This window comes from Drosophila navojoa, chromosome 2 (genome assembly GCF_054131105.1).
Source record: "Drosophila navojoa isolate 15081-1374.11 chromosome 2, UAZ_NAV_1.0, whole genome shotgun sequence".
Lineage (NCBI taxonomy): Eukaryota > Metazoa > Arthropoda > Insecta > Diptera > Drosophilidae > Drosophila > Drosophila navojoa.
This window is the reverse complement of record NC_142890.1, coordinates 1482444-1495423: the sequence shown is the minus strand read 5'-3', so window position 1 is coordinate 1495423 and position 12980 is coordinate 1482444. Positions and strand designations below refer to the sequence as shown.

Genomic DNA, 12980 nt, shown 5'->3' with positions numbered 1-12980 from the left:
AAAATTATATATATATATGAATATGTATATGTATAAAATAAATGTTTAGTTGGTTGCTTTCAGCAAGTAGGTAAAGCAGTAATCTAAGCAGTTGCTAACGACTGCACGAGCAACAGAGAGGCAAATAGATCAATCAACAACAACAATAAACAATGACATTTAGTATGTATATATACATGGCCCGTGGATTTTTCATTTGTAGCAGGCAGAGCTTGAGAGTATGTTGGCTGTAACTTAACAGTGATCTGCAAGATATCAAACAAGCAGTTCACTTGGCTTCCCAGCGTGCCAGAGTGAGAGAGATCACTTAACATAACAAATTCAACTTGCAACTGCTCTTATAGCAACGAGCCTTTGACAGCAGCAAAGCTCGCCGCACCGCCAAGCTTTTAGATATGCTGCAACACAGCGCTCCGATTGGATTGCAGTCGCAAAGCTCGCGCTGCCAAATGCAGTTGACAAAAACATCGCAACAAATATTAAAAAATCAATAAAAGGAATTGATAATCCAAAGGCGCAACTGCATTTAGAAAACGTGAGGAACTATGAAGTGGGAGAACTATTGTGATTTTGTGGCCGGCTGTGTTGGTGGTAAGTTTCATAGATTCTTTCAGCTTAGGGTTTCATGTCTCAAATGTGGCGCGAACATTGCGTCATTCGCGCGAAGACACTTGTTGGCGGCTCTGACAGCTACAGTGAATACCAAGTTAGCGAATTGCTGCTTTGACGCTAATTGGACGAGTTATGGCTAATTGATGCTGTTCTAATTAGTTTTCCTTGGACTAGGCCAAGTTTTACATGTGTTCGTTATAGTGAGCTTTCACTGTGGCTGCCAACAGCGACGTCACGGTCAAGTTCACGTGTGTGGCGCCCCTGATCCGGGGCGTATTTTTAACAGTAGTGATGGAGAGCGGAGGGAAGGAGATAGATAATGCCAGAAAGAGAGAGATAGAGGAAGAAAGAGAAAAGAGCTATAGAGAACGAGTAAGTGAAAGTGAAGTGAAGAGACAGAGATAGCAACAGCAGTAAGAGATAGAACTAGTCTGCGAAAGACAATTGAAATTCTTGGCAGTTCGCCCTGTAATTACAATTTCTCGTATTATCTTTAATTAAAATTATTGTTGACTATATTTGAATTATGGCAACAACAAAAACAAAAACAGGTGCTTGCGGCGTGCTGGTGGCCCATCCGTTGGACACGATCAAGACATGGCAACAGGCTTCGAACACGTCCGTCGTGACGGCCATCCATCAGATCTACAAGCGCAACAATGGGGTAAGCGATTGGTCCTCGGGTAGGAAACAGTTGACAACGCTTTAAAGATCAACGGTTACTACAGGGGCATGCTCTTCCCGCTGATGTCGACGGGCGCCATCAACTCGATTCTGTTCGGCATCTATGGCAACCATTTGAGGCAGCTGCGGCGCGTCTGCCACAGTGACTACCAGCGGGAGCAGCTCGAGTATCACAACATGTTCATGGCCGGATCGGTGGCTGGGTTCGTGCAGTCGTTCATCGCGTGTCCCATGGAGCTGATCAAGGTGCGACTCCAGACGCATTGCTGTAAGTAGAATGAGAATTGAGGGTTTCATGTCTACAGTGTTTACTCTGGCAATGCTTGGACTTCAGACTATAACGACTACCTCTATGGCCAGCGTAGAACAGCCTTTGGCACCTTCAAGCGCATAGTGAAGAACGACGGCATCTCGGGTTTATATCGCGGACTCCTGCCCATGATGTGCCGGTGAGTGGCCTTAACTCAAGTCTCAACTGAATCTATATATATATATATTTCGGGTTCGTAGAGATGTGCTGCCTTATGGCATCTATATGCTGGTCTATCGCCACGCGTCGCACTACATGGAAAATTCGGATTTTGTGCGCAAACATCGAAAGCCATCGAATGCAATTAATATGAATTTGCTGATTACAACATTTGCCGGCGCCTGGGCGGGCGTGCTGTCGTGGGTGTGCGTGATACCCTTCGATGTGGTCAAAACCATAATGCAAGCGGATGAGAATCATAAATTTCGAGGCATAATGCATTGTGTGCAGGTCAACTACAGGGCGTACGGGTGGCGGAGTATTTTTCGTGGTAGTTGGATGCTGTTGGCGCGTGCGATACCCTTCAATGCGGCAACATTTTTGGGCTATGAGTATTCGCTGGACTTGTGTCATAATTATTAGAAATCAAATAAACAAAGTACGGTTTAATTTCAAAAGTATTTAAATTACTTAACAGCAAACGGTTAAGGCTTTTGCTCTTAGCGTTTACAGTGTGAAGAACTTTTATATCACTGTAAGACATTATTTCGTTTTAACACTCTGGCAGCACTTGCAACTGTTAACTGTAGCTGTTACGAATGCAGCCTAAAATACTGCTCTAAAAATTTTAATGCAAATTTACCAAGCGCATAACACTGAAACTTTATTATTCTATGAGATATGAAATTTATTTAATAAGCAATATAGCAAATGCATGTTTTGTTCTCGATTTCTGTTAACGCAAATTTGACGTCTGTTAGGAGCGCATTTCAGCTGCCTGAATAACACATCTCTGTTAACACAGCAGCAATTAACATTCAGCAATCGATAGAAAACTTTATATCGATAAAACATGGCGTTAAGGTCGGATTACGAGGTGAGCTGAGCGCAATAAATAAACTAAAACTTTATAATAAAACTAAGTTAATTAAGGTTAAAAAATAGTGCAAACAATTGTTAACATGTCTTATGATAAGTGTGTGTACAAAAAAGTGCAAAAGTCCAGTTGAAATGTGACTAAAACTGTGTTCGAATTTTTCGAGGTGTGTGTTTGACGGTAGAGCAACAACAACAACAGTGCTGAGCGGGCGTTTTTTTTTAATGGAAAAATCGAAACTCTTGTATGTGTGAGTGTGTGTGTGTGTGTCAGTGTGTTATTGGTTTTGTTGGTAGTGTACGCTGCAAGCCGACGCCCTTAGGCGACGCCAGGCTTATTAATTTGTTTATGGTTGTTGTTTTTCTGTTAGTCTGCAGGTTAAGTGTAAATTGGGTGGAGACGTTGCAGCGTTTTCCATCTAATCCTATTGGATGGTTTAGCTGGCCTAGCTTAATGTCGCTGTTGTTGTTATTGTTCTTGTTGTTAGCATGATCAATAATATGAAGTTGGCCCAGTGTGCCTTTGCAGCGAGCTGGTTTTTTTAATGTTCTTTTCATGAGCTCTCTTTTGCTCGGTACGCTCTCGCTCTCTCGCTCTTTGCCGTGCACTCTCTTCGCTGCTCTCTCCGTGCCAGCTCAGGTGTGGTGCTCGCTGGCATTCGGATTGAGGGCTCGTGTTTGATCGGCTTAGTTTGAATCGCTTCATATGTAGCGCACTCTTCGCATTCACCTGGCCGCCACTTTCGCTTACGCGCACATTTTCTTGTTGTTGTTGGTTCTTCGCTCGGTTCATGCGCAAAGCTCAGCTGCTCTTTCCAGTAGGCCTGCTCTAGTGCGCCTGCTCTGGCTCTCTGGCGTTGCCTAGAAATGAAAGCTTTCTGCTTTCCAGATTGGAAAAGTTTTTTGTTGTTGCTGTTGTTGTTTTGTTGCTTTTTGTCTCGTATTATGGCTTACATAACCGGTACATTTCCAGCGAGCTGAGGGCTGTTCTCTCTGTCCACTGCTGGCATGCAATCGACATACTGCCACGCCTCCGTGCCCAACACTCCTACCATTGGAATCTCAGACCCAGTCCGAGTCCAAAGAGACACCCAAACGAAACAACCCTCTTTCTCTCTTTATCTACTTCTTCTTCGCCCCTCGCTCCTCTTTTGCTTGTTGAGTACTTTTTTCTGTGAAGCTTTTTATCATTTTTTTCCGGAATCGGTGTCATTGGGGCGCGTCATGCCCTGCTAATTATACGCAAATGTATTTTGTTCCTACTTGTCTTCAGTTTCCTTCTCCACATCTCTTCTGTTCCCTTCTCTTTTGATAATCATATCAAAAAGTTGCCTCTGGTCCGATGACTTAATTACGGGGCAAACCTTGATTTAATGGCCTTAAGTTGTGTCCTTTGTATATACCTAGATACCAAAATGTTTTTCCTAGGAATTGATTAAGATTTTCCCTATATTCATTATGAATTTCGATTTGTTGACAGTTTTAGATAGTAACTAAGTATTATTCTAGTTTTTGTAGACTGTTTATCTGCTTCCAGTCAATGTATTTTTCCATCGATTATTAGTATCAATCTTCCTCAATCTGTATACATAAAAAAATTAAAACTTTGTTCAACAATTTGTTCCAATTTGCGAGTGTCTACTGTAATTTATGTTTTTTTCACGCACATCGGTCGCATTTGCAAGTCGAAACATAATTTAGCTGCCGCATGGCATGGCATAATTCAGCCACGCCCCCTGCCTAACAGCCCCCCCGGACTACTGTTTCGCATGCTGAGTCATGCGCTTTCAATTTGAATCAATTTAGATGAGAGAAAGAGAGAGAGAGAGAGAGAGAGGCACCAAAAATCAAGACTAAAACTATAATCAGATAATTTGGCTGCTGTTTTATATACAGAGCTGTTCCCTAGAGCTTTGAATATATAGAATAGGAGCAATTGATATTGTGGGCAGGGCTCGACTAGGATATACACGGCATCCCCTTGCTCTGCTGCTGCTACGAATATTCTAGATAACATGGGCGTGTTATAGGACTAACCATGTGTAATATGTGATGATAGACTCTAATATACAGCCAGACGGAAAGTATAGGCAAATAAAGTCACTTAATAATTGGCTAAATTGTCTCGACTTTTGCTTTTATTGCCGATTATATATGCGAATATGGTCTTCGTGCGTCATAAGTATTGGAGTGTATAGACCGCAGAGCAGTAAGTGGTATGCTAATTACTAATATGTGGTACACTCCCTATAAATACAATTATCAAATGAGCTGTGCTCTATGAGTCAGAAAATGAAAATTTGTCGTTGCTCAACTCTAACCAGATTCAGTCCAGAGTTGACGAAAACAGGGTGTAACTGATAGTAACAGAGAAAGAGTAATTTATCGTTATAATACTCCGTAAAAACATATCTTGATCTACATAATCTACAGTAATCGAAAACCCTATCGAAAAATTCATTTATAATTCTACTGCTAAGTAAATTTGAATCAAATGTTGTTGACCTAATGCATTATTGACTTGAGTCTTACTAGAGTTTTATATGAATACTTATGAACTAAGTACTAATTGCACGTGGGGGGCTGGTCTAGACTCTATCGAAATACTGATTAGCTGCTTATGTTGTTGTTGTTGTTGTTGTTTTCGTCTCTCTCTTGGCTGGCTTGGTCGTTTAGTGTACAGCGATAGTAGAAAATGAAATGCAACTGGAAAATACTGGAAAAATAATTTGTTGCATCGGCTTTACCAGTGCCGTGTCTTGTTTTAGCCGGTGCCACAATCAAAGTGTGTCAACAAATTAATAACGGCACTTTAATTCAATTATAAACGCCAATAAAAATCTAATCAATTGTCTATATAAAGACATATAAATAGTAATAACAAATATGCCGCAACGATCTCTAGTTGAACTCGAGCACAGATGAGCAGCTGAGCCGCTGATTAGAGACTCTCGTAATACCCTATAGATATGTTAAGGCTTACTTAATTGAAATGAACAAAAGTCATTTGATATTATAAGTCGATTATTATTGTTATAAATAGTATTACTATTATTGATGAATATAATTCAGTATGACTCTATGAAACGTTAGCATAGTTATGGTAAATATTTCTTAGAATAAATATCGACAATGTTTCACGTTTAAAATATAATAAAACTCACACTTGGAAAAATTCGATAAGTATCGATAAACAATTTCTCTTCTCACTCTAAGAATATGTTAGCTATGTTTGCTTATCGTAATATCTTCTTCGTTTAGAGAGTGTTTCGGTAGTCTGTCAAACCCTGCAGTGACCTGCTTTGCATACATCTGCAAACTATTCATTAGATGTTGACTGCTTGTTGCCTTGCCAATCGATTGCACCTCAGGTGCTCGAGCACCTGTGCACAAGGACTTGCAGCTGCCGCTGTTAATTCATGTGCTAGCTGTGCGATGCATGTGCCACATGATTTCCACTTGTATGCAATTGCATAACGGACTTGTTAAACTAAAGTAGAGTACACATACAATTATCTCAGCTGGCATCACGTTCTCGTGTTATCAGCACGATTTCGACACCTGTAGATAAGCTCGTTTTTCACTCTTCGCCTGCACAGTGTCTCATCCAGTGCGAATCGATGAGGCGCACCTCGAGACGGTGGCGGCTCAAGCGAAAGGTCGGTGTGACGACCCTGCCTGCAGAGGGGCGGACAGGGAGGGTCTTTGACAAATTCTTGAAACGCTTTGTCATGTTTGCCCATCGGTTATCGGCAAGAAGAAGAGCAAGAGCTCAAATATGGTCTCTGTGTGTGTGTGTGTGTGTGACTGGGTCAAGTATCTGAGCAATTATGTGACATATGTATAGATATAGCAAGATATGTAAAGGTTGTCTTTTATTAGGGTTTACTTGAAATTGAACTCTGTTCGAGCTAAAGGTCATATGAGGTTGAAAGTCGAGATCTATAAGGAGAGGAAAGAACTAAGTCTTTAAATATGAGATATAATATAACATATATATAATATAAGAGTAAATAATACTATATAAGCTACAAGATCTGTTGAGGATGTGCATGGATCTCAAATTAAACTTTTAATACAAGAATTGGATCTAGCGAAGCGTAGATTACCTTAATGGTGATCAATATAAATCTAGTCTATGAGAATAACTTTCTCTAAAAATTAAGTCAAATATTACTCATTTGTAGTCTTATGTAGAGAGCGCTACCAGTGAAGTAAAGTGCAAATATGATCAACTTATCTTATCACTTAAAAGCAGACGTATCTCTCTTGACCAGACATTCTGTATTATATACTAAATGTGTATCCAGCCAGATGAAATTTCACTGTCTGATAATAGAGTCAACAATTCGACTGATTTTAAAAGTTGAAATTGTTGAATTTAAAAGATAAGTTTTATATGGATAAAGTTAGGTTGATCATTTTCCGAGTATATATACTTGATAAATAGCAGATATATATGTATATAAAGAATAAATTTTAGATAGACATCCACTTCTATAAGATAAGCTTGCTCTTAAAATCGAACTTAATATGATATTATGATATGTTATACATAGCGTTAATCCTTATCACCGACAACTGACATTGATTGCTGCTTAGAGTAAGCCAAAAAGAGAGAGATTTATATGCTCAGATATGCTTAGATATATCCCCTGTATCTATCGATACACTTTAAATAATTACGAGTTAAATTGGATGAATTCTTGCATACTTTGCAGAGCTGCTGCTAAAATTTTAATTTCTTACCGGTTCAAGCAAGCTACTTGCTGTTCACTGTAGTTCGCAACTAAACTCGAACTTACACACACACACACTTGCATACACACACACAGTTTCAGTTGATAGACACGCATTGTTGATGGCATCAGACGAGAACAATTACCGCAATTTGTGAGCATTGCTTGTGGGGGAGTCAATCACTCAAGATGAGATTTACAGCAAAGGAATTCGCAAATGACAAGAGAGAAAATGGAGGGGGGCGGGTGAAGAGAACTAATAACAAATAAACTTTTTGCCCATAGCGGAACTTTTTAAATATTTATGGATAAAGTGCAGACGTTTGGGCCAAATCCGATTTTTATGTCTGTTGCTGAGAGTCGAAATAGATTCGATTGTGATTCTGTAGAGAGTGAACGAATAACAGATACTCTGCTAGTTAATGTTCTGGCTGTATGTAGGAAAGTGAGGATCATTTATAAAGGAGAGTAAATGAATAGGGGTATAATCTAACAAGTTCAATGTGGTCGACTAACAGATACCCTACATGGAAATATGCTATAGTCAAAGTAAACGATATATATACGATATATGATGACGAAGATATATTCATAAAGAGTCTTAGCATGGAATAATAAAGCAAATGCAAAGGTGAAAAGAATTGTCAACTTTCATGTGTATAGGGTATAAGGAGAACCATGGCAAATATAAATATTGTTGGCATGAGCACACAGATGTTATGGCACACATACACGCACACATTTGCCTGTTGGCCTTGTCTAAGAAGTGTTGAATGTAAAAACTTGATAATGCCCACTTTAGTATTGTATAGAAATCTATATGTTTGTATGCACACATATCTCGCATTGATAATGCGAACAATTGACAAGGCAGTTGATGCAAGACAGCTCGGAAAGTCGTTGGGCATGAATGTATCTCAATTGTGCATAAGTCGCCTTCTGTGCCACAGTTTGTCGCACTTGGCATCTTTGCAGCTGCTACATAAATTGTCATATTAAACTTTTATTTAATTTAGTGACACACACACACACACATAGCGTACAAATTGTGACACTTGCTAAACACACAGATAGAATGTTTACACTCGCAGATACATATGCACATACACAGATTGAGATACAGATACAGATACAGATACAAGCACAAAAGATGTGCCTGGCCGCAATTTGTTATAATTTAAATACAATTCAATGCGAGTAGCTGCTGACGTCGATCTCTTCCACTCATCATATTTCCTTCCAAACAAATCACAAAAAAAGTGGGGAAGAAGAAGACGAAGATTATGGAATAATTCTGAAAATGATGAGAATGATGGCAATTATTTATATTACGAAATTAAACAAATTATTGCTTACGAAAGGATTAATGATATAGTGAAAATGAGAAAGAGTAGAGTTACAAAGAAGAACTATGAGAGTCGAAGGGGACAGAAGGGAGGAAGGATTATAGAGAAACAGGACAAGGAGAGAGAAGGAAGGGAAGCTTGGAAGACACTCTGAGAATTAAAGCAGATATAGCAGAGAAAGGTAAACAAAGAGAGAGAGGAAAGAAAGAGAGAGAGAGAGAGAGAGAGAGAGAGAGAGAGAGGAAGAACTGATATACAATACTAAAGAAATATTAGAGAAAGATCGAAAATAAACACAGAGAGACGAGTCAAAAGAGAGCGAGAGCGAGAGAGAGAGTTAAAGTAAGGAAAGACAAAGACAGAGACTGAATAAATAATACGTAAAGATATTATATTACACACTAACGATCTATTTGCCAAAATAATCTTCCAAAAATGTATTGTTCCCCGGTATTATTGTTACTCAATAAATAAATCACGACTTTTGCCAGCTCAGTATCTCATATTTACGCATACGCAGTGCATTATAAATAATATTTATCATGTTTGACAATCTCTTCACGATAAGTCAGAACGTAAGTAACTGTTTTGATTGCTGTTAAATTATTTTTGTTATTAAACAATCGAATCGGAATCAGCGATAAGACGCCGTCCGCAATAGTCAAATGTGTGGCGGAGTCACTTGAGTGTAACTGGTTTGCGCACTTGGTTCACAGTAGTTGCGTCATCAATAGATAAGCTCTATCTATATAAATCTGGCAATAATTTTAACTATGGAAACGTGATTCGGTTTCCAGGCCACAAAAACTCGACAGGATATGGACAAGGTTGTCTTTCAATTTGTGCGGTCTCTTAATGCGTTTTTAATTCCATTTTCCCACCATTTACAATCCTAGAGATGTCTGCCAATGTGTGTGAGTGTGTGAGTTTCAATTAGAATGTGTCAGCATTTGTCGACTTTGGCTTTGACTGTCGCTTGCTTGGTCTGCTTAAATAGGTTAACCCACACATGACCATCAGGCGAAACAGTTAATTGCTCTAATTTAGTTGTAGACGTAGTATACCTATAAGATAGTCTATCTGTAATACTTGTCTATAGAATAGAAATACTAAAGAGGTATTTCAATCAAGTGGAAACTTCCAGTTGGTTTCCAACGTAGGGAAAGCTATATCAAAAATTGTATTCAACTTTATTTTGTTTGTCGGAATAGTCTATCTCAGTTGTTATCTCTGCGTGTGTGGGTCACACAAATACTCTGGAAATTACTGGCTATCATGGTTAGCAGTGCTACCTATAAGCTTAATTAAACGTGCTTTATGATAAACAAATATGACTTATCAGCAGATATTTAAAGTGCTCTCTAAATGGGATTTTCGACCAACTAGCAACAAGGCAAATCTCCATTAAAACCAATGCCAATTCTATAGTATATCTAAAATATCTGGCTGGTGTTTCAGCTCAATAGCAGCTCAGAGGGAAGAGAAGACAGAAAGAGAGAGAGGCAGAGACAGAAAGATGAGAAATAGAGATATAATACAAGTTTAAGAGAGATTTATTATAATAATATATCAATTATAGATAGATTAAACAAGCTAAAGAGAGAGTGATTGTATTGATATGTAAATGTACAAAATATACTGTCCACATAATACTCTTGAGTGTAGTAAATGCCTAAAAATGGAATACAAACTCATCTTAATATCCTTGCAATATCCTTCTGAACTACTTCTACTATATGCCTTATTTCCTTATATACTTATATGGATAAACTCTTTTTTTTTTTTTCATTCATAACGAGTAGAAAGACCGAGAAATTTGTTTCCAAGTCAGATCTAAAAAATTTCCCATCCAATCACAATGGATGTGTAGATGAAGATGAAGAAGAAGAAGTGAGCACACACGCGCTGAGTGCATATTACTATATAGGCTATCCATTTGAGTGTGTGTGTGTGTGCCACTTGGCTCTTTGTTTAGTTACTGGTGTGTGTGTGTGTGTATATAGAAATATATGCACACATATTTTAATTTTGATTAAAATTTATTGCGCCACTCAAAAGGCAGCGATGTACGAAAATCTGCCGCCCACCAAGAAGACAACAGCAGCGAGAAACTATCCAGGCGAGCAGCCTGTCTGTCTATGGCACACGTTTTCCATTGCCTCTGACTGGATCTTTATATACATACTTATATATATACATATATATATATTAAGCCGACGACTCTGGCCAATTGGTTTTTTCCGGGGGCATTTCATTCAGTCGACTGTCTTAAGGTTTTCGTTTCTTTAACTGGAGGTCTCCATGCTGAATAGCGCAAATTAAGCGAGCGAGCTACACTCGTAAATCTATTGTCATAACGCCTACGAACAACTAGACTAGACGATCTACAATATATATGTGTATGTATGTGTGTGTGTGTATGTGTGGATGCTACATCCAGTGGCATCATAGACCATCTATCCAGCTGTGCGATGGCAAAAACACATTTTAATCAGTGCTCAAGTACAAAATACCAAGTCCGAGCGCCATAGTTCATTCGCATCATATACATACATACATGCATGGATATCTATATATATATATATATGTATGTGTATGTGTATCCAAACAATTTGATGTTGATTATGCTGCACTGTGCTGTCTGTGATTTGTGTCGCTGTCATTTGCCATGGTCATGAACACAATTAAACAAAATATACCGCCCAGGCGCTTATGCAATTGCCATAAGAATCTAAGTGCATGATAAGTATTATATACATCTATATCCATATATGTATTGACATTGCTATATACAAATATATATATTATGAAAGGGTCATAAGCAAAAGCTCATCTTATGTTTCTCAGTTTGATATCATTTTTAGTTTTCTCAAATTTTTTGATCAAGCGGCTCATAGATAATAGGAATATTTCTAAAATATTATTATATGTGCAGTTTAGTGTTAAATTGTATTCTTCTTAGTCTGGGTACTTATATCCATGCATAGCTTTAGCCCATAAGGCTAGTGTAGTATCTATGCCTCAGCATTGTTCCATATTATTTATCTATCTCCGACTTGCTAAAGATCAGTCTTGGTGTCTTATAAGTTCTTAAATTATCGCAGCAGGGTCAAGGTCAGAGTTCATCTACTGAAAGTCCCTTAGTTATACCGAACTAAATTTTAGTCGCATCAGTATCATAACTGATAATAATTATTCCTTTCTGCCCAGATCTCTAACTGTACACACTGACTATGTGGTATCTCCCTCTCTTAAAACTAGTTTCCCTCATATCTTTGATCTCTAATGAAAATCAGAAAAAATGCTCATTTCAGGCTTACGCCCATCTTCCCATCGCCCTTCCACAGCTCTCTATCTAACGTTCATAAACGTATATCTCATATGGTACTAACTCAATTCGAGCTTATCGTTGGCAAATAACAAAACTGTTTATGTATTCCGTTAAAGTAGAATGTAACTTTATTACGTTTACATTTTTACAGATCTTCAAACATTTGTAACAAAACAATTCACACAGAGCCGCTCAGGCTCTGTAATGGCAGCTTCCCCTCAATAGAATTGTTCCAATTGTTGTTGTAGTAATTAACGTAGCTCGTTTAGTTTTAGCTACGTTCCGTCAATGTGAATTGCACGTTTTTCACACGGCAAACGCGGCGTATACGTAATGTGCGAATGCAGCCAACAGAAAATAAGTGAAAAAAAGTAACAAAAATATAAATCGAACTACTCTAAATGGAATTCAAAGCATATGAATTGGTTATATCATCAAAGAGGTCTTTACAACAATGTAGCCATTGTGTAGCAAACTATTTGCATAGCTTAAAAGTCATAATTGAATATTTAATACAAAATACCAGACGGAGAATATCTATGTATATATATATAGATATGTATGCTTGATGTTTAACAACATTTGGATATCTTTGGCTTATTGATTTTCCAAATATTTATATGGCAAGAGCTGTCTACGTTGATACCCTGTAACAGGCAGAGGCATAGGGTAGGAGTAGAAAAAAGAAGAAAATAATAGACAAAAATATATGTATATAATTCTAAGATAATAATATTGTTTTTCAACTAAATATTATCATGAAATACTAAATTCAATGAAATATTAGGGAGTAGAATAGAAACAGTTAAAGTTGAAATAAAAACCCTTTTATAAGATATAATAATATACAAATTCAATCTGATTCCTACTCTGCATTATCTATATAGGGTATCTATAGGCAGAATTCAGAAATAGTTTAATTT

At 37.9% G+C, this 12980-nt stretch overlaps 2 protein-coding genes across 7 annotated transcripts in view; both read left to right on the top strand.

Moving 5' to 3' along the window:
- The first annotated feature begins 233 nt into the window (after nucleotides 1–233).
- On the top strand, nucleotides 234–2223 carry LOC108651725 (methylated amino-acid transporter SLC25A45). Of its 2 annotated transcripts, none has more exons than XM_018101606.3 (5): nucleotides 234–591; nucleotides 1164–1276; nucleotides 1341–1564; nucleotides 1631–1745; nucleotides 1807–2223. In XM_018101606.3, the coding sequence occupies exons 2-5, from the start codon at nucleotides 1272–1274 to the stop codon at nucleotides 2186–2188; spliced, it is 726 nt and encodes a 241-aa protein (XP_017957095.1). In that variant the 5' UTR covers nucleotides 234–591; nucleotides 1164–1271; the 3' UTR covers nucleotides 2189–2223. The 2 variants fall into 2 exon arrangements, with proteins under 2 accessions (XP_017957095.1, XP_017957085.1); XM_018101596.3 differs by having other exon boundaries at nucleotides 236–591; nucleotides 1324–1564.
- A 310-nt stretch (nucleotides 2224–2533) lies between these two features.
- The window catches only part of Atpalpha (sodium/potassium-transporting ATPase subunit alpha), a 33215-nt gene continuing 22768 nt past the window's right edge, over nucleotides 2534–12980 (top strand). For 3 of the 5 annotated variants that reach the window (XM_018101227.3, XM_018101219.3, XM_018101237.3), the window contains exon 1: nucleotides 2559–2642. In XM_018101227.3, coding sequence (XP_017956716.1) covers nucleotides 2619–2642 — 24 coding nt within the window. In that variant the 5' untranslated portion in view covers nucleotides 2559–2618. Of the gene's footprint in view, nucleotides 2643–12980 lie in introns of all 5 variants that reach the window. The other 2 variants (XM_089256352.1, XM_018101210.3) reach the window with 2 other exon arrangements.